A 21599-nucleotide genomic window follows, 5' to 3' on the forward strand; every position below is an offset into this window, starting at 1 on the left:
CCTGGCTCTGAGCTCTCCCTAGAGCTGCTCCTCTGCAGGTGAGCACCCCCAGCTCTCCCAGCTTTGTCCCAGCCCTTTACAAACAATTACTTCCCAACAAAATAAGGCCTGCATTAGCAAAATGGAAGTATAGTGTTTGCAGTGTCACCAAAAAAAGTCCATAATTTCCACAGTCATTATTCCTCCATGCCAAGGAACACCTGCAGATGCACCAAGTAACAGGCACACAGGCCAAACAAAGCCCACAAATATTTAAGTTTTGATCATTTAGCAATGGATAAATGAAAACAGATTTTTCTGCCAGACCAACTGGCAGAAATTAAAAAACAAAAAAAGCAAACCAACATCAGTGTCCAACCAATGCAAGTGTTAAATAGAAGCTCATTGTTCATTCACCTGGGAAGTGGAACAGTCCTTCAGTGGGGTCAAACACCTGCCCTGCAAGAGCCTGTGCTCATTCCCAATTCCAGCTGTCTGCTGCTGGGAGAAACCCACAAACCATCTCCTGCAGCTCCTGTGAAAGCTAATGCTGTCTGCAAACACGACTTTGCTGTGCCTTCCTGCAGGGCACACGAGCAGGAAGGTTGTTTACTTCTCATTTGATTCTTTTCTTCTGGAGAGGAGGATGTGATTTCCCCAAAGAGGGCAGGAGAACAGGAGAGTGATGTGAGCTGGGCAGGCACAGCCTGCGCTGAGCTGGGCTGCCTCATTAAACTTGCATCAATGCCCTCATCAAAGTTTCATTGCGCAGCTGAAAGAGAAGTTTGGGTGGTTTCCCCTCCTTTGATGAAGCTCTCTCTCCCTCTCTCCTGGTGAGTAACTCCAGGGAGGAAGGGCCATCCCTGGGGGCTCAGTGCTGGGGAGAGCACAGGCAGGGCTCAGCAGCATCCCCCAGTCCAGCCACCCAAACACAGCCCAGGCCTGCCCAAGGCACTGCCAGCTGGGCCAGGACTCCCCCAGGGCTGGGGGCACCCACCTGAGAAATTCTCCTCACAAACAAACCAGACCTTGCTGTGAGTTCTTTTCAAAAAGGCCCTGAAAGGGTTTCAGAGTTACCATTAATCACCCCGCACTCACAGGGGGAATTTCAAAAGTCACAACAGGAGTCAAACACCATCACTGATATTTCAGTGAGGGGAACATGCAGGATTTTTTCCAATAATGGTGTTTTCCCCAGGTCTGGTTTTGCCAGGTCATGGTACATCCTGGCAGTGAGGCGCCAACTTCTCTGAATCTCAGAGTCACTGGTGCTGGAAAAGCCCTCCAGGATCAGAGCCCCAGCTGTGCCCCAGCCCAGAGCTCTGAGTGCCACCTCCAGGGATGGGCACTCGACCCTCCCTGGGCACATGAAGAGTTCCTGTTCCCAAAAGCACCCTCAGCACCAGCCCTGCTGTAAAAGGAGCCCCCAGTGCTGTGCCTGCATGCAGCCCAGCCCCTCACAGCCCAGCTGATGTATTTGAGCAGAATTTTCTGTATTTTTAAGTCTGATTCTCTGCATTTTAAGCTCCAGGACTTCAGGCAGAATTCGCTGTCCCTTCCTTTGACCTCAGCTGCATATGGAGCCCGATGGTGCCACTGTCACCCTCAAGCCCCCTCTGAGAGCAGACAGAAGTTCCAGTTGTGTCAAACAGGTGCTGCTCAGTGTGCTGAAACTTCTGTGCTTTACAGCCTGCTGGGCAACGTCCTGGCACCTCCTCCTGGCACTGACCTGGGCTTCCAGAGCCTGAGCTGAACCTGCCTCAGGCCTGAGTGGGGGGCACCTCCCCACAGACACCTGAGACCCGAAAAGGGCCCAGGCAGGCGCAGGGACACGTGTGAGGTGGAAGGATTCTGCAGCAGCAGGGTGATGTGAAAATGTGAGTGAGACAGGAGGGACGTGGACACTTCAGTGGATAAATTCAGATTTGTGCAAAACTTTCATCTAGGTGGAACAAAAGTCTCCTTCTCAACCTGACCCTGTGCCTGTGTTTAGAGTTCCTAAGAAACTCTGAACAGCCTGATATCCTTGCAAAGGGAACAGACACAGGGATATCCCAGTGCAGAGGGAACAGACACAGGGTTATTCCTAAAAAGGGAACAGACACAGGGATATCCCAGTGCCAAGGGAACAGACACAGGGATATCCCAGTGCCAAGGGAACAGACACAGGGATATTCCTAAAAAGGGAACAGACACAGCAATAGCCCTGCAAACACAAACAAACACACCAATAGCCCTGCAAAGAGAAACAAACAAACACAGGGATGTCCCTGCTTTCCTGATATCCCTGCGTTCCAGGGGGAAATCAGCAGCTGGCACTGCCACTGTAAGCCCAGTGAGTGCCAGCCCTGCTCACTTCCCTGCTGGTAAATAGAAATCCCTGCCTGCTCTCAGACACCCCTGCCCTGCAGGCACCCAGAGCTGGATTTATTCACACAGAGCTCCCAGGGTCAGGAGGGATGATGTTATGGAAAGGTCAGAACAGCAGCCTTGCCCACAAACACATTGCTCGTGGGGTTTTTTATGTCATTTAGGTGGGAAAACAAACTTCACTCCAAGTTTCTCTGGATTTGGGGAGATAAAGGGAAAAGCACCAAAAACCCATAAATTTAATGAGCAAAACAAAAACTTTGTGAAAGCTGTGCTTAAAGCCAAGCATTCCCAGACCTAATAAAGCACTTGGCTGGCAGTGCTTGAATGCTCCACAAACAAAGAGAGGTTTGATGGCTTTTCAGGGACAAGAATGGGGTCCTGCCGTGCTATTCTCTGTCCCCAAACAGGGAGCCCCAGCACAGGCACTTAAATACAAGATAATCCAATTTGGGAAACTAAAACCTGAGTGCTTGTACATGGAGATGTGCTGCAAGCACAGAGCTGTGCTTAGGAGATACAGGAGGTCAGAGGTTCTGGGTGGTGTACTTCATGAGAAAACAGAACCCAAATTCAACAGAGAGCAGCCCTATTTCATTCAGAATCTGTAAATGGAATTACCCAGCAAGCTGGGCCTGTGTTTGGATGTGTATCTGCACATCAGTGCTGACACTGTCTGGCTTCTGTAAAGGGTACTGCCATCAGGAGAAAGGAAAGACGTGAATGAGAAGGATCAAAATGGAATTTCCTTGGGATGCCCCACCCAGCGTTCTCATCTCCACGCAGGAGACACGTGGAACCAGATGAGCTTCAAGGTCCATTCCAGCCCCAACCTTTCCACAATTCCATGAAAACCTTCCCAGATACAGGCATAAGAGCACCCCCTCGGGCAGGGAGCACCGGGGGCATGGTCCTGACACCAGGAGTGCCAAACTGCCCCAGCACACGTCCCAGTGACCCCGGGGAATGTCCTGTGCCACAGGGCTCCAGCTTCCACCTTGGAGCGCTGGAACCCCACCACGGGGTCCTGCCAGCCCCCCTCACCCCATCCAGCAGGCACTGAGCTCACAGGGATGTGCAGGACACCCAGCTGGCACAGGTGGCACAGGGCACTGGCCAGCCCTGTGCTCACCCACACAGCGCAGGGGACACAAGCATGAATCCTTCCCTCCCAGAAGCAGCAGTGTGCCTCTGCAGCCACATGAAATGCTGCCTTGCTGCCCAGAGCAGCGCTGAGCCAGGCGTCATTGGCGGGGGCAAAGGCCAGCCTGCTCCTCAGCAACAGCACAGAGCACATAACTCACGGGAGAGAACGGCAACTGCTGCTCCTCACAGAAATAGCACCTTGGAGTGGCTGGGGCTGCAGCTGTTAAATTATGCACATTAGCCTTGCCAGGCTCCGTGCTCACTCCTGGAGCTGAGGAAGGCTGCAGCTCCATTGAGAAAACAATTATATCATTGCTGATTGCTGGGGAAGGCAGAGCTGCAGCCACAGCGGCTCCGGAATGAATGCTGCACAGAAACCTGATTAACTGCCCTCATCCCACTTAACTGAGAACCTGCTCCCAGGATCTTCATTACTGCTCACATTAAGGGCAGATACTGCACAGGAAACTCTTCCAGTGCTGCCAGAGCACCTGGGGAAGCAGCTCCTGGCTCTGCCTGCAGGACAGGGATGGGGCCACTCTGCAGGAATGGCCACAGGTCCCTCACGGGCTCTGGAGCCCCACACAGCCTGGGACAGGATGGACTGGCACCAACAGCTCAACAAGGATGGGAAGGAATTCCTGACTGACCCTCGCACAGGGTGCCCAGAGCAGCTGGGGCTGCCCCTGGATCCCTGGCAGTGCCCAGGGCCAGGCTGGACACTGGGGCTGGAGCAGCTGGGACAGGGGAAGGTGTCCCTGCCATGGCAGGGGTGGCACTGGGTGGGCTTTGAGGGCCTTCCAACCCAAGCTGTTCAAGGATTCTGTGATTCCATTATTTACAGAGATGCTTGGGGGAATTGAGCTCCTCCCTGCCCTTCTGCCACCCCGAGGGAGCTCAGCTGGCAGCCAGCACTGAGCCAGCTGCTGCAGGAGGAGCAGGGTCAGCTGCAGGGCTCCTGAGCAGACAGCCATGGGCACATGCACTGCCCAGGGGGAGGAAATCCTTCCCCTCCTGGGGCTCCCTGCAGCCCACAGAGGTGGCACCAGGCTGGCAGTGTCCCTGTTATGCCTGGCACCGCCCCTGAGCTGCTCCCAGGAATGTCTTGCCTTATATCTGCCATTCTGCATGTGATAAAATACACTTGTGCACGTTTAAAATACTGAAATACTTTAAAATATTGAAGTCTTTAAAGGGTGCAGGAACAGGAGGGGCTGTGGCTCCCCTGCCCAGACCCTCTCCCTCAGCAGCACTCCCATCCTGTGATTCCCCAGGCAGCCTGGGCATGCAGCTGCTTCTGCATGTAATAAATACCAATAAATGCTCTAATAAACAGAAATGAATTCACACCAGGCTTTCCCCACAGCACTGACCCCTCCAGCTGAGCCCTGGGCAGTGCTGGCAGAGGAGAGGAGGCTGAGCCACAGCTCTGCTCAAACACCAAAATACCGACCCAGGTGAAGGGGCCAACATGTGCCAGGGCACCCCCTGCTAATTAACGAGGCTGGTAACGAGCCCAGGAGCCAGGATCTCCTCCAGCACACTCTGAACCTCAGCACTGATGGCAAACCCCATGTCCTGGGTGCTGCACAGCTCTGAAATACAAACTGCTTTTGGGGAGAGCCTGCGGAAAGGGGAGCTCTGCTCTTAGCCCCAGGGACAGCACCTTTGCTCTGAGGAAGGCAGGAACAACTGGCAGCAAGCCAGTAAATTCCCAGTTTAGGAGTGTATTTAGGGGCTGAATCACCAGTGGCACTTTTCTCCTCAGCCTTCTGGATAGAACTGCTATTTTAATTTACTCCTGCAGCCACAAAACAGAGATGCAGCCCTGCTGGAACGCATGGTCTGCTCTTGTCCAAGGATAAATGCTCTTTACCAGATGTAAATCTCAGTTACCTAAAGCACCACAGAATATTTACACAGTTAATATTTATAACTTTTAGTTCTTTTGTTCAGTTATGCAGATTAATGGAATTGATTTCACAAATGACTGAGCCTTAATGAGATGATGGATCCACTGCTCCTCTCCTGCTGACTGTCTGCACAGACCCCACCAAACTCTGCAAATGAGCAGCCAGCAGAATCCTACACGGAACTGTGCCACAGAACCACAGAATCACTGAGGCTGTCAGCGATTTCTGTTTGAAAAATAAACTCAGTAGGTGGGGAGTGGTTGGTCCCTTCCTGGCAGAGGCCACCAAGCAGCTCCAGAACAGCCTGGCACAATCTGCTGTAATTACACAGGGCCCTTTCTTCCTCTCAGTCATTCAGAGGGTGAGCTGCACTTGGCCATCAAGGCTCTGCTCAAGCAATGGTTTGCAGCTGAGTGGAAACAAATCTCTGCTTTAGAGAACAGCTGTGCCTCTCTAGAGGATGCATTAAGGGAAAACCACCGAGAAACAGGCAATACTTAATTATTGATGTACTCATTTCCTGACCTGGGATCAGCTGAGGGGCCAAGACGAGCGTGGGCAGTGGCCTGGAGGCAGCAGCTGGCCTGGCTACAGCCATGGCCACTTGATTGCTCAGCAGCAGAGGCTTCTCAGCCCCCTGGAACAGCCTGGACTCCTCAGGCTGGATCCAGGCTGAATCCAGGGCAAAGGCATTGTTCAAGTAGATCTGTCCAACAGAAAGAAAGAAAAACACTTTGAGATCCCAAACTCAGAAATACAAGTGAGAACAAAGCGTCTTTAACTCGGTATTTCAACAGGCAGAGCCTCAGCTGGGGACAAACTGCCCAAGCCAGGGTCCCTCAGTGCTGAGGCTGAAGTGAAGTGACCACTGAAAAATTAACTGGCTTTGACATGACAGATCAGCTGCTGCAGCAGCACGGGAGACAAGGATCCCTGGAGGCAGCATTGTCCTGACACAGCCACTCCTGCCCTGACATGGCCACCCCGAGTGACCCCATCAGCACCAGGGACTGCAGCCACCTCCCCAGCCTGGGGACACGGGGGTGAGGGACGGGGGGGAAGGGCACAAAACCAGCTGAGGGACACCGGGGACAGGGCACAAAACCAGCTGAGGGACAGGGCACAAAACCAGCTGAGGAACGGGGGGAGAGGGCACAAAACCAGCTGAGGGACAGTGGGGACAGGGCACAAAACCAGATGAGGGACAGGGCACAAAACCAGCTGAGGGACAGCGGGGACAGGGCACAAAACCAGCTGAGGGACAGGGGAACAGGGCACAAAACCAGCTGAGGGACAGGGCACAAAACCAGCTGAGGGACAGCGGGGACAGGGCACAAAACCAGCTGAGGGACAGGGCATAAAACCAGCTGAGGGACAGTGGGGACAGGGCACAAAACCAGCTGAGGGACAGCGGGGACAGGGCATAAAACCAGCTGAGGGACAGTGGGGACAGGGCACAAAACCAGCTGAGGGACAGCGGGGACAGGGCACAAAACCAGCTGAGGAACAGAGCACAAAACTGGTTTTCAGCACTCAGCTGACAGAGGGGCAGATGTGGGCACCAGAGGTGGGATGGGGCCACCCTGGCACCAGGGATGTGGCAGTGCCCACGGTGACACCGCTCTGCCAGCACTGGACTGTGGCACCCCTTTGGGACAAACAGCGGGAAAACCAGGGAGAAAGGGAAAACCCCCATAATAACATCTCATGGGAAAATGAGGACATTCTACTCAAATGAATAAATATTAGCGACATTTTAGTCCTATTAAAACTTGGGAACGGCGAAGCTGCAACTGCTGCTCCATCACCTGGCCCTTCCAGCAAGCTAACATTGCTCCTCCTCAGGGTTCTCCTGACAAACACCGACCTCTCACACCCCTCAACCCACAGCACTCTTCAGCTCAAGTATTTGATGGACTCCAAAAAAGAAAGCCCTAAAAAGCCCTCGGCAGGCCAGGCTCGCACTTACTTTGCAGCTGGGCAGCCTTTTCTCAATCCAGCCCTTGCCGGCGTGCGGCGGCACCGCGGCGGTGTACACGGGCGGGAGCACCGGAACGAATTCCACGCTGGAAGAAGGGGAGAATCCTACGACCGGCGAATGAGCTCCAAATATCCACTTCGGAGGGGACAAAAAATCCAAACAAACACAAGAGGAGGAGTTAACAAAAGGATTTTACCCTGAGTAACCGATGCTTTCCATGATTTCCTAATTACGCGACAGATGAGCACGGGAAATGTCAGGAATGTCCCTTCAGCCCGCCCAGGGTTTGTGTCGCGCTGGGCACGGCAGGGTGGGAGCACGGAGCGGTTCGGGAAGCCCAAAGCGCAGCCCGGAGCAGGGCACACCGGCAGCCTGGGCTCCTCTGCTCGCACGGAACCGTACAAGAGCCTGAAAATGCGTCGGGAGAGCCAAAATGCCAGCAAGAGCCTGAAAATGGGTCGGGAGAGCCAAAGGAAACGCAGAAATGTATTTTTCCTCAACTTAAATTCGCCTGGCAAATGGGTTCCCACAGCAAAACCACCTCTGCAGGTTCGTCGAGCGGTCTCCCGCTGGGGAATAATTGATGTTCCCGTTTCATTAGAGCAGCACCGACTGTTTTCTCCCGAACCACAAGAGACGCTCGAGCTCGAAAAGGCTGGAAATCATCACACGGAATCGAGCGGACGCCACAGCGCTCGCGGCTCGCGTTTATTTTTACTTCTGTCCACCAAAAAACATAAAGCCGAGGCAAAACTGCTCTCACGGCTCTGACCCCTCCGCTGAGAGGAGCGAACACCCGGCTGAGGGCTCCGCTACTGCGAGCAGCCTCGCGGCAGCAATTAATAATTGAAATATTCATCAGGGAAAGCACTGGCGCGACGCGCCGGTTCCAGTGACACGGCTCAAAACTTTCGTCTTTATAAATATTCACAGAACGCTCGGCGGCGATGCTGCCCCGGCTGCCGGAGCGCCCCGGGAACATCGCTCCCGTTCCGGCCGCATCTGCGGAGAGCGCAGCCTGCAGCCGGCGAGAGCTCAGCCCCGCCGGAGGGACCTGCAGCCCCCCTGGCAGCCCCTCTCCTCCCGGAGAAATCCCCGCCGCACGCTTCCAGAGCCGCTGGAAGTGCCGCGATCCGACACACGCGCGGCCGCCACCGAGCCCGCGGGGCGCGGAGCGTCGGGAAGGGGGTGCAGAGCTGGGGAAAGGGGGAGCAGAACCCAGGAAAGAAGAATGCAGAGCTGGGGAAAGGAGGAGCAGAAGCCAGGGAACTGGGTGCAGAGCTGGGGAAAGGGGGTGCAGAACCCAGGGAAGGGGAATGCAGAGCTGGGGAAAGGGGGAGCAGAACCCAGGAAAGGGGAATGCAGAGCTCGGGAAGAAGGGGAGATGTAGAACCCAGGGAAGGGAGTGCAGAGCTGGGGAAGGGGGAATGCAGAGCATCGGGAAGGGGGAGATTTGGAACCCGGGGAAATGGGAATGCAGAGCTCGGGAAGGAGGGGATGCAGCGCCCCGAGGGAGGGGGATGAAAAACCCAGGAAGGGGGAATGCAGAACCCGGGGGGGGGGTGGTGTAGAGCCCCGGGAAAAGAGGGATGCAGAGCCTGGGAAGCAAAGGATACGGAGCTTGGGAAGCGGAGGATGAAGAGCTCAGAAAAGGAGGATGCAGAGCCCGGGCAGCCCCCGCCGCCTCCCCACACTCCGCGGGCGGGGGTCTCGGTGCCGGGGCCGGCGCTGGGCAGCGGCTCCGGGAAAGTTGTGTCCCCGCACGGCGGCTCCGCCCTTACCTGGCCGTGCAGGAGCGGCTCGGCGGCCGCGGGCAGCAGCGGCAGCAGCGGGGGCTCGGCGGGGCCGCGCCAGCCCGGCCCGGGCCGCACCAGCGCGGGGGGCGGCAGCAGCAGCGGCGGCGGCGGCGGCGGAGGGGGAGCCCCGGCGGCGGCAGCGCCCACCCGGAGCAGCCCCGCGGCCGCGGGCAGCACCCAGGCCCAGGGCGGAGCGGGGGGCTCGGCGGGCGGCGGCCACAGCAGCGGCGGAGGGCGCGGGGCGGCGGCCGGGAGCATCCTGCATGGCCCGGGCCGGCCCCGGGGCCGGGAGCGCCGCGCTCCGCTCGCCTCCGCCGCCCGGCGCAACTCCGAGCCCGCGGCAGCGCGGGCAGGCTCCGCCCGGCGCCGGGCGAGCGGGGCGGGGGCGCGGCGGGGCCGCCCCGGGGAGGGGGAGGGACGCGGGACGGACGGACGGACGGACGGACGGACGGACGGACGGAGGGGGCGCCGCCCCGGCGCAGCCCCCGCTGGGAGCGCGGCTCTGCCGCGTTCGATGCAGGAGCCAGGGGGATTCTCGGGTGATCCGCGGCGGCCGCAGGTGCGGAGGCAGCCCCTGCCCGCGGGGGATGGCAGAGGAGGCTGGGCTGGGCTGCGCCGGCACCCCCGACACCCCCAGGTTCCCGGAGCCCCCCTCAGCACTAAAACCCCCCAGACCCCCCAACAACTCCGACCCCCGGAGCCCCTCAAGCTCCTGGCCATCCCCAGAAGCCTCAGCCCCCAGACCTCCCCGAGACCCCCGATCTCCCCCTTCCCCAGGCCGTGCGAGTGCCGCGGCATCAGCGAGTTCAGGTATCCCAGGAATCCCACGGCTGCCCCTCATCCGAGACCCTTCCGTCGGCAGGGAAAATAGCATGGATTGAAAGTGCCAGAGGACAGGGTTAGGTGGGATATTGGAGGAAACTCTTCTGTGGGGGCAGGGGAACAGGGTGCCCAGAGCAGCTGTGGCTGCCTTGGAGCCCCGGCAGTGCCCAAGGCCAGGTTGGACATTGGGGCTGGGAGCAGTCTGGGACAGTGGAAGGTGTCCCTGCCATGGCAGGAGTGGGAATGGATCCCTGCATGGACTTTAATGTCCCTTCCAGCCCAGACCAGTCTGGGATCCTATGAATTTCCTGGCAGACAAGCAGAGAGAAACCTGCTGCTGCTGCTGCTGCCCGAGGGCAGCTCCCTTGTCCTGTCCAGCCCAGCCCAGGTGATTCCAGGCTGAGCCCCCCAGGGCCAGCAGTGTTCCCTTACAAACTGTGGGCTTGTCCCTTACAAACTGTGGGCTTGTCCCTTACAAACTGTAGGTTTGTCCCTTACAAACTGTGGGTTTGTCCCTTCCAGCCCCTGGTTTGTCCCTCACAGCCCGTGGGTTTGTCCCTTACAAACCTCTGTGTTTGTCCCTCCCAAGCCGTGGGTTTGTTTCTCCTGCCATCTCCTCCCTGCTGTGAAATGAAGGAGCTGAGCAAGCCTCTGCTGACGGCATCACAGCTTCCAGCGGCTCCAGCAAAAAATTAAAGGAATGAATAACGGCAAAATGGGCCAAGCCTGAATTCACACAACACACAAATGTTTCAGCTTCACAGTTTAAAATCGTTGCAGAGGAGTTTGATTCTCATGGCAGCAAATAACCTTAATAAAGGTAATACCTTGGAAGTCTTGGAATCAGATGATGATGATCTGTGGCTAAACAGGAGATCAGGGAAATGCATTGCTTCTAATTACCCTGAGAGACACTGGGAGATGGAGATTGGAGTAATGCACAAAATGACAGAAATCAGATGAACAGAGGATCACTGCTAAATGTTTCAGTGTGTGGCTGTTTGTAAAACTCAAAACCACATCCTGGTAATTGGGACTGAGCAGAGGAACGGAAACACAGTGACAAAATCAACAGCAAAAAAACAACAAACAGAAAAAGGGCTGTTTCCTGTGAAATGCAGTGGTGCTCCAGGAGCTGGGCTTGGAGGCAGTGGGGGAAAAGGCACCTGAGACAGCTGATCAGTGTCACCTCTGGTGCACTCCTTGGCCCTTGAATACTGCAAAGAGCACTTTAGGCAGCCAAAAAGCCGATTTAGCACTGAAATAAAAGGTGTAGACCCATCATCTTCATTTCTAAGTCTGAAAAATGAGTCTGAGCACTCCAAAGAGACATGCCTTTTGTTAATATCCACATTATGGATTTCTCTCCCTGGGGACATTCTTCACCACTTTTCCTCCTGCCGAGGTTGTCTGGTGAGACGATATCGGGTAATGAACAACCCCTCTGGTGCTGATGCACGAACTACTCAAGGAAGGGGCGCTGTGGATCAGCAGCATCGCCGGGGATCCCTTTAATTTGGAGTGCTGGCCACAGACCGCCCGGGTCCCGCAGCACACTCTGAGGCATCCCGGGGATGCAGCTGCACCTGCGGCACCTGCTTGAGCCTCTGGAGGTGCCAAAACCCCCTGGAATCCTGGCACAATCCCGCGCTCAGCCAAGTCCCAGGGAATAAATCCCTGCCCATTCCCAGGGATAAATCCCTGCCCATTCCCAGGGAATAAATCCCTGCCCGTTCCCAGGGAATAAATCCCTGCCCGTTCCCAGGGAATAAATCCCTGCCCATTCCCAGGGAATGAATCCCTGCCCATTCCCAGGGAATAAATCCCTGCCCAATCCCAGGGAATAAATCCCTGCCCAATCCCAGGGAATGCATCCCTGCCCATTCCCAGGGAATAAATCCCTGCCCATTCCCAGGGAATGAATCCCTGCCCATTCCCAGTGGACAATTCCCTGCCTCTTTGCACGCCCAGAGTCCCGGGGCAGCAGCAGGGACCGGGAATCTCCTGGGCCGATGCTGCGGGACAGAGGAAGGGTGAGCACATCCCGATTGCCCCCGAGGCACCCCCCGATCCCATCCCATCCCATCCCATCCCATCCCATCCCATCCCATCCCATCCCATCCCATCCCATCCCATCCCATCCCATCCCATCCCATCCCATCCCATGCCATCCCATCCCATCCCATCCCATCCCATCCCACCCGTGTGAGGAGCTGTGATCCTGCCGGGCAGCGCTGGCACAGCGCCGGGGGCACTGAGGGCATCACCGCGGGCAGCTCCCGGCCCGGCCCGGCCTGACGGGCTGTCCCGGGTTAATCGCCATCCGTGCCCGCTCCTGGCTCCCAGCAGCGCTGAGGAGCGAGGTGCCGGGACGGACCAGAGACAGCCTCACTGCCCCAGCTGTGCGGGGCGTGCGGGGCAGGCAGCCGAGCCGGGCCGGGAGCCGCCCGTGCCCACGGCTCCCATCGCAGCACGGCGGCTGCTCCGGCCCTCCTGCGCGGCTCCTCGAGCCTGGCATAAATTCCCTCTTTTGGGGTTGGGGATTAACCCCATATCCCAAACCACAGCAGGTTCCCACGGGATTTTGGGGCTCCCTGGGGGTTTCGGGCTCCAGTGAGGTTCCGTTCCTGCTGAGGGTGTCTGTGGTGGGTGCTGCAGCAGCTCCCACTGCTCCGGGCACACGTCCAGCCTGCACTGAGCAGAGCCCCAGGCAAACACATCCAACCAAAGATTGACAGAAAATGACCCCTTGTTTCGGCTCCTGGCACGTGAAATCCCCGGTCTTTGATGTGATTTTTGCTGAATTCCATTGATTTCCATGAGCCTTGTTACAACCCCATTAAGAGATATCAAAAAAAGAGGAGGTAAATGAGGCGTAGCTCCAGTGCAATAAAAATCACGGCAGGAACACCTGTGTGGTGCAGGGCTTCAGCCTCCCCAGGAGCCCTTTCTCACTCTCTGGGATGGTGGGAATTGCCCTGGTCTCCTCGGGAGGCTCTCCTAGCTCTCGGGCAGGAGGTGACCTCTGCAGACTGGGTGGAAAAGGAGACAGCAGCATTCCTCCTGGAAAATTCCCACTGTAGAATATCAGTTTCTTTTTGACTGGCCTCAATCAATTTGTTTTCTGGTATTTATACAATATTCACAAGCTGGTTTTATCCAAAGTCAGTTATTGATACCAAACTCTGCTAATTTAGGAAGGAAAAACAAACGAGGGCTCACTGCCCTTCAGTTCCTGGGCAGCTGAAAGCAGGGCAGGAGGGCACAGGCAAATACAGAATCCCAGACTGGTTTGGGGTGGAGGGACCCTAAATCCCACCAGGGACACCTTCCCCTGTCCCAGGTGCTCCCAGCCCCAGTGTCCAGCCTGGCCATGGGCACTCCAGGGGTGCAGGGGAGCCCCAGCTGCTCTGGGTAACATCTGAATCCATTCCCTCAGATCCTCAGCTTCCTCTAATCCCGTTGGATGCAGAAGTTGAAGACACTTTTCTTCTGTAACCCCAGCCCAGGTGCAGGGTAAGGCTCGGCAGGGTTTGCACACAGAAAGATCACTTTGGGTAGCTGGGAGAAGAAACAGAAGACATTCAAACCAAAAGAAATGGAAAGAAAAAAAAATAGACATCTTTTGTGCGTGCATGAGAGGAGAGGCTGGAAACATTCTCTTTGTGAATTGGAGAATAAAGAGCACAGTCAATCGGGGAGGGTTTGCTTTGTACCAGCTGTGGAATACACCTCCAGTGCAGGGATTTAACCCTTCTGGGGAGCCAGCCCCAGTGCCACTCCACAGCAGCAGAAAGATGAAAGAAAAGCAGGATAAAGATATCTGCCTCTGCCCCCCTTTGTGCCAGAGCTCTCCTGAGAGCACACACAGCTCTCTTGGATCCAGGCATCCACTTAAAAGCCTCCCAAAAAGTTTCCATGCTCAACTGGGGACTGAGCAGTCATAGATGCAGCAACTCAGCTCCCCTCTGCATCCAGGAAAAGGGGGAGGATGGCTCAACCCAGCCCCAATGGAATTCCAAATTCACAAAATACCCCAGGTGATGCCCCAGGGGGAGATGCCAGGGAGGGGGGCCCTCCCCTCCCTCAAACACTGGCATTGCTGGCCCAGGGTGCCCAGAGCAGCTGGGGCTGCCCCTGCATCCCTGGCAGTGCCCAAGGCCAGGCTGGACACTGGGGCTGGAGCACCTGGGACAGGGGAAGGTGTCCCTGCCACGGCAGGGGTGGCACTGGGTGGGATTTGGGGTCCCTCCCAACCCAACCCAGGCTGGGGCTCCCTCATTCCATGGATCTGCTGCCCTGGGGCTGCTCCAGAAGGGCCCCAGGGCCAGCACCTCTCCTGTCCATGGCAGCCTCTCCTGGCAGGCCCTGCTGACCACAGCAGAAGGGACAGATCCCCTCCTTCCCTCCCTTCCCAGAGGCAGCAGGCTGGCTGGAGGACTCGGGATCTCCAAGGAGACACTGCAGAGACAGAGCCTTCTCAGACTCACACCTTCTGGCCCTCCAGGACAGGAGTGGCACCAAGGGCTGCAGGAGATGCTCTGCAGCTGCCTCAGCCCCGGCCCTTTCTGGGGGTGCTTCCCTCATTTCCATTCCTCCGCCGTCCCTGCCAGCCTGGAGAACTGGTCCTCTGCACCACCACTCATCTCATAAGCATTCCAGGAACCTCAGGGAGCTAAGGAAGAAATTCTGAGCGGTGCAGCTTCTCAGTGGAGCCAGATCAATGAGTTCACTCCAAATAACTTGTCTGGAAATTAACTCTTTCATGAGCTTCAGCAGAACTTTTGTGTGAGGAGCTCCAGACATCCTGCTGTTCCCAGCATGGACAGGGACTGCAGGTCATCGAGGGATGGGCATGTTATCACAAATCTGGAAGCCCTGAGGCTGGAAAACCCTCCAGGATCACCAAGTCACGAGTCCCTACCCCATCACCAGCCCAGAGCTCTGAGTGCCACCTCAGGAATTCCTGGGACACCTGCAGGGACGGGCACTGCAGCCCTCCCTGGGCAGTGCCAGGGCCTGAGCCCCCTTTCCATGGGGAAATTCCTGCTGTGCCCACCCTGAGCTGCCCTGGCCCAGCCTGGGGCCGTTCCCTCTGCTCCTGTCCCTGTTCCCTGGAGCACAGCCCGACCCCCCGGCTGTCCCCTCCTGGCAGGAGCTGTGCAGAGCCACAAGGGCCCCCTGAGCCTCCTCTGCTCCAGCCTGAGCCCCTGCCCAGCTCCTCAGGGATTCTCCAGCCCCTGCCCAGCTCCTCAGGGATTCTCCAGCCCCTGCCCAGCTCCTCAGGGATTCTCCAGCCCCTTCCCAGCTCCATTCCTGCCCTGGCCATGCTCCAGCCCCTCCAGGGCTCTCCAGAGCTGCCCCAGGATCCCAGACCCAGCCTCAGGAGTTCAATCCATGAGTGCAGGGGGAGGATTCTGGGCCCTGGTGTCTCACAGGGGGAAATTGTCCCCACCCCTGCTTTTCATTCGTTATCCCAAGGTAAAACACATGGCTTTGGCTCCTTAATTAGGTGGTTTTACCTCCCCGCATTAATGCAATTATGTCAAAGCTGATTGCAAATTTTAAACTTCACTTTATCAGCCGAGCAATTACAGTTTTATGGGCTTTATCCTCTTTGCAGTAACTTTAATACACTTTTGTTTCCTAATTATTTCCCTTCCCAGATTATTTCTCTTAAGTAACATCACCATTACTGCGGGTTCCGGGCTGGAGACGGGCCCCAGATCCCAGAGCACTGCCTGCAGGAGCCAGGGGTGCCAGTGGCAGGGGCAGGATGCAAACGAGCTCCCAAGAAGCAATGACTCCATCTGGAGCCCTTCCCACTGCATTTCCCCAGCACAGCCCCTCAGCTGGGATGGGCTCTGTTCCCACAGGAGAATCCCAGGGTGGAGCTCCCTGTCCCTCCCTGCCCGGTGACCTCTGCAGGGAGCGTTTTCCTGTCAGCCCTCCCAGCCCAGCCCCTCTCCTGCAGTCCAGGCTGGGCAGGCCCTGGAGCAGGGCTGGCACCTGCCTTGGACTGCTGGGATCCAGAGCTTGCCTGCTCCTGGGGAGCTCCAGGGTGAGCTGCAGGACAGGGACAGCACGGGGACAGCACGGGGACAGCTGGGGGACAGCTGGGGGACAGCATGGGGACAGCATGGGGACAGCATGGGGACACAGGGACAGCACGGGGACACAGGGACAGCACGGGGACAGCATGGGGACAGAACAGGGGACAGCATGGGGACAGAACAGGGGACAGCATGGGGACAGAACAGGGACAGCACGGGGACAGCCCAGGGACACAGGGACAGCACGGGGACAGCACAGGGATGGCACGGGGACGGCTCGGGGACAGCACGGGGACAGAACAGGGACAGCTCGGGGACAGCACCTGTGCCCAGAGCAGCTGGGGCTGCCCCTGGATCCCTGGCAGTGCCCAAGCTCCGTGGCAGGGGCTGGAATGTGATGATGTTTAAGGTCCATTCCAACACAAACCATTCTCTGATTCTGTGATTTTTCAGAAAACATTACTGGTTTTTGGTTGGTTTTTTTGTGGTTTTTTTTTTTGTTTTTTTTTTTTTTTTTTTTTTTGAGGAAATGCCCTTAAAGCCACTGAAAGAGTCACAATCACTGCTCAGCAAGGACTCATGATTGACCTCAAGCATTGGGTTCTCTAGACCTGAACACTGCAAATTTGAGACAGAAGCTTTACAACAAAAAACCAAAGCCCAATCCAGCCCCACGCCTGGCTGACTGACTTATCCCTTCCCCTGCAAATGGAACAGCTGGGGATGGGGATCTGCCTGCTCTGGGCTTGGGCTGTAAGGAGGACTAATAATGACTGAAATCCTCCCTTCCTATTAGAAAATTCCTCTGCTCTGTTTCATTTAAAAATACCCTGAGCAACTGCTGCTAGTACCATTCTACTGGAGAGGAAAAAAACCAACTCAGTTTCTTTTTAGGATATTTTTGAGCAGATGAAAATTGAAAGAAAAAAGAAGTGTTTCAATGCAGGCAAAGCTCAATTGACAAGAGAAGTCCTAAAGGGAAAAGGGAATCAATTCCAGAGGGTCCTGCTGGCAGATGACAATTCCATCTGCCACGGGAATTCTCCTTGGTAATGAACTTCTGGCTCTCTTGTTGTGACCCTCGAGAAAGTGGGGGGAAGGTCCCTGAGGTACCTCAGCCTTTGTGGGCTCTTTTGGGCTTTGGTTTCTTTAAGGTTTTTCATGGGTTTTTTCAGAGAAAACTCCATGTAAAAAATACCCAAATATTTAACCATAGAGGGGTTTGGTTCCCCAAATCCCTGAGGTGTCACCAGGAGGGGCAGTTCCTGTACCTGCCCAGGTCTCTCAGGTGTCACCAGGAGGGGCAGTTCCTGTACCTGCCCAAATCCCTGAGGTGTCACCAGGAGGGGCAGTTTCAGCACTCAGGTCTCTCAGGTGTCACTCTGAGGGGCAGTTTCAGCACTCAGGTCTCTCAGGTGTCACCAAGAGGGGCAGTTCCTGTAATTTCCCCCAGGTCTCTCAGGTGTCACCAGGAGGGGCAGTTTCAGCACTCAGGTCTCTCAGGTGTCACTCTGAGGGGCAGTTTCAGCACTCAGGTCTCTCAGGTGTCACCAGGAGGGGCAGTTTCAGCACTCAGGTCTCTCAGGTGTCACTCTGAGGGGCAGTTTCAGCACTCAGGTCTCTCAGGTGTCACCAGGAGGGGCAGTTTCAGCACTCAGGTCTCTCAGGTGTCACCAGGAGGGGCAGTTCCTGTACCTGCCCAGGTCTCTCAGGTGTCACTCTGAGGGGCAGTTTCAGCACTCAGGTCTCTCAGGTGTCACCAGGAGGGGCAGTTTCAGCACTCAGGTCTCTCAGGTGTCACCAGGAGGGGCAGTTCCCGTACCTGCCCAGCTGTGGTGAGGCTCAGCCTGCCCCAGGCAGGGCCAGGGGACCAGGAGGTGCTGCTGCCCTGCAGGGCTTTGTGCCAGGGCTGGCAATGCTGGTCAGACAGAGCAGAGAAATCCCAACACACCCAAGGACAGGAGAGCACCCCCGTGCTCCTGTGGCAGGGAAATGGGGCATTTCAGGCAGCTCCTCTTGAAACCAGTGCCATTAATGCATTCCCAAGCTCTCCACTTTGCTCAGGTTCTGTAGCACAAACTGCCAGGAGCACAGAACATTTCATGCTTTCATCTCCCAGAAATAATTTGACAGTACTTGAGGATTTGATGGCTCTGATTACATTATTATTGTTTGTTGAATACCAATAAAAGCTTTAAAAAACAACTTCCCACTGCCTGCTGCAGCAGCAGATGTGCCATGCTGGGCCAGCGCAGGGGACATGGGGGACTTTTCCCTTCCCATGGAATGGGGATTTCCCAGCAGTTCCTTGAGCCCCCAGGGCTGATCCTGATGGATCTGAGATGGAGCATCCCAGACCAGCCCTGAGCTTCACACAGTTCACTCTGATCCTCCAGACTTACAGAATCCATGGAAGGGTTTGGGTGGGAGGGACCCCAAATCCCACCCAGTGCCACCCTGCCATGGCAGGGAGACCTTCCCCTGTCCCAGCTGCTCCAGCCCCAGTGTCCAGCCTGGCCTTGGGCACTGCCAGGGATCCAGAGGCAGCCCCAGCTGCTCTGGGCACCCTGTGCCAGGGCTGCCCACCCTGCCAGGGAACAATTCCCAGTTCCCAACATCCCATCCAGCCCTGCTCTCTGGCACTGGGAGCCATTCCCTGTGTCCTGTCCCTCCATCCTTGTCCCCAGCCCCCTGCCCAGCCCCCTGCCCAGCCCGTGGCTGTGTGAGGAGGCTGCAGCAGAGGCACGAGCCGTGGGATCTCCCTCATTACTTCCTTCCTGTAGCATTAATTTCTCTCCCTAAGCCAGGCAGGGCTGTGTGCAGTTATTAAAGCGGTTTTAATCCAATCAAACACAAACAGCACGGATCAAAGGAGGCCCCAGAGGCACGGGGGGCTCGGCTAAAGTTCAGCACAGCAAATGCCAGGGCTGCTCCTGCCCACACAGCAGCCAGGCTGGGGCTCTGCAGGACGTGTGTGCCTCCCCAGCCCCTGTGCCCCATGCTGGCAGTGCCACTGGAGTGCCTGGCTAATCACCAGGGAGCCACTGCAATTAATTCATTAGCAGGCAATAAGGTGACATCAGCCATGAGAGCTGGAGCCCGTGTTCAGATGAAACCCCAAAAGCTGCAGAGCCCAGGCAGAGCCCAGGCAGCCCTGCACGGAACCAGAGGCAGAGCTGCTCCCCCCTGCCCTCCCAGCAGCCCAGCCTGGAAATCAGAATTCAGCAGGTGCAGCCATGGCTCTGAAATCCAGAGCTGCTGTTAATCCAGGGCTGTGGGCTTCTTGAGTCATTGCTGGCTGGTGCCAGTGCTCGGACTGGCCCTGAGAGTCCTCCCCAGGCCTGCTGCTGGCCCTCCCTGCCTCACCCTCCCCTCACAGGTGCTCTCACCTGAGCCAAGTCCCAGGGGTGCCCAGAGCCCCAGCACAGCCACCACCCCTGCCCCCTGCAGCCCCTCAGCTCTCGTCCCACCCAGGAGTTCATCTGGAGCCCCCACCAGCCCCAGCCCCCAGTTCTGGGAGGACACTGGGCCCAGTTTCTCTCCCGGCTGTCAGAGAGGGGCCGCAGCCCAGGCAGCCCTTCCCGTCACACTGTGCCCCTAAAGCCCTGCTCTGCCCTGGGGGAAGATCCCAAAGCTCTTCTGGGGCCATCCTCACTGGCCAGGCACAGGGAACAGCCTCATGGCACTGGGAACAGCCCCAGGGACACTGGGAACAGCCCTACAGCCACTGGGAACAGCCCTACAGCCACTGGGAATGGCCCCATGGCACTGGGAACAGCCTCATGGCACTGGGAACAGCCCCAGGGACAGGGGAAGGTGTCCCTGCCATGGCAGGGGTGGCACTGGGTGATCTTTAGTGTCCATTCCCACCCAAACCAGTCCGTAACTCCAAACCCGCAGCTCCGGTGGGGCAGCAGAGCAGAAAAGTGCTCATTCCCCACCCTGAATAATGCCATCTCCTCCTTTTGAGAAGTTGAGTTTAAAGAGAAATTCAGCCTTTTTCCCTTTGAATTTTCCTTCTGATCTCTGTGTAGGAATATTTCAGGGGTTGCACTGAACCAACTGGAAAGTAATCACATAAAGCTCCTGTCAGAATTTTTTAGTGCTCCAGCTAATGAAAGGACAAATAAAATACCAGCATTATTGCCAACCTTTGAAAGTTGCCTTTCTGAGGAGTCCTTTTTAAGTGCTAATTAATCAAATCAGTGATATTTTTCCAGGGTCAGTGACTCATTACTGCTGCACTTGCTGGAAGTGAAGAAGGCTGAAATATTAAACGAAATAGATCATAATTCTTCCATAGATGGCCAAGCTGTGTTTGAGGCAGGAGCAGCATCCTCTTGAGTCAAACCCATTCTGAATCACTTTCTCCTCCCTCTCTCCCTCCTTTTGATGGCACTACATTAGCAGGAGGTGACATTAGGGGAATTTTTCCATGAACATCTGACCAGCACTTGGCCGGGGCAGAGGAGCAGCCCCAGGGCCACCCTTCCCTGAGGGTGGCAGGGATGTCACCCCGCTGCCACCACGGCTCAGCTCGGAGCCCAAGCCCTGCCCAGCACTGCCAGCTGTGCAGGGCACAGCTGGAGCCCAGGCTGCAGCAGCAATTGGCTTTTTGCTGGGATGGAGAACAGGCAGGGGAGGAAACCTCACTGCCAGGGCTTCCCTCTGCCCTGGCACTGCCAGCTGCTCCAGCTGTGCATCCAGCCAGGAAGGAGAGCTGGGAAAGGGCTGTCAAAGGAGATGCAAAGAGAGCAACGATAGGAAAAGGCAGAGAGAGGGGGCTGATGGAAGATTCCAGAATGGTTTGGGCGGGTTGGGACCCCAAATCCCACCCAGTGCCACCCCTGCCATGGCAGGGACACCTTCCCCTGCCCCAGGCTGCTCCAGCCCCAGTGTCCAGCCTGGCCCTGGGCACTGCCAGGGCTGCCCACCCTGCCAGGGCAAGATTTCCTCCTGAAATCCAATCTTGTGCCACCCTCTTTCACTGAAAGCAAATCCCCTGTGTCCTGTCCTGTCAGCAAGAGGGGGCAGAAACAAAGAAGGGTAAATAAATCAGGGGAGAGGCAGACTGATGGATAAAACATGTGAGAAGAGGTGGTGGAAGGAAAATAATGTAACAAAGAGAGTGAGGAAAGTCAGTTAAAAATGTTTTAAAGCATCTGACAGATGAACATTCCTTACATGAGGAGCCCAGGCTGGACAGAAGCAGGGAGCTCCAGAGGAATTTGCCATGTCAGCTGAGCTGTGCCCAGCAGAGGTGAGTCTCAGGCTCTCAGGAGAGCTGAGCTGGAAGGGACCCAAGGATGGAGCCCAGCCCCTGGGCAAAGCTCTGGAGCAGCTCCAAGGGCAGCTGAACTCAGAGAGGAGCAGCAGCAGAGGGGAGGGCAGCAGCCCTTGAACACAGAACACATTTCCAGCTGGATGGGGTCTGTGTGGGCCCAGAACCTGGCCCTGATCAGCTGCACACGTGTGGGCAGCACCAGCCCCTTTAATTTATCATCATATTGCAGAGGAAACGCGCTCAGACATTAACCTA

General features: G+C 56.5%; 1 protein-coding gene across 1 annotated transcript in view; it reads right to left on the reverse strand.

Annotated features, from left to right (window-relative positions):
- The window catches only part of TCERG1L (transcription elongation regulator 1 like), a gene marked incomplete at both ends in the record, with an annotated part of 45311 nt that extends 35868 nt beyond the window's left edge, over positions 1-9443 (reverse strand). The window contains 3 exons of the mRNA XM_084210143.1: positions 5934-6114; positions 7378-7524; positions 9171-9443. Of these exons, the coding sequence (XP_084066269.1) occupies positions 5934-6114; positions 7378-7524; positions 9171-9443 (601 nt within the window). The remainder of the gene's footprint in view (positions 1-5933; positions 6115-7377; positions 7525-9170) is intronic.
- Between the last annotated feature and the right edge of the window lie 12156 nt (positions 9444-21599).

The sequence above is a fragment of the Fringilla coelebs genome, assembly GCF_963513975.1.
Source record: "Fringilla coelebs genome assembly, chromosome: 8".
Lineage (NCBI taxonomy): Eukaryota > Metazoa > Chordata > Aves > Passeriformes > Fringillidae > Fringilla > Fringilla coelebs.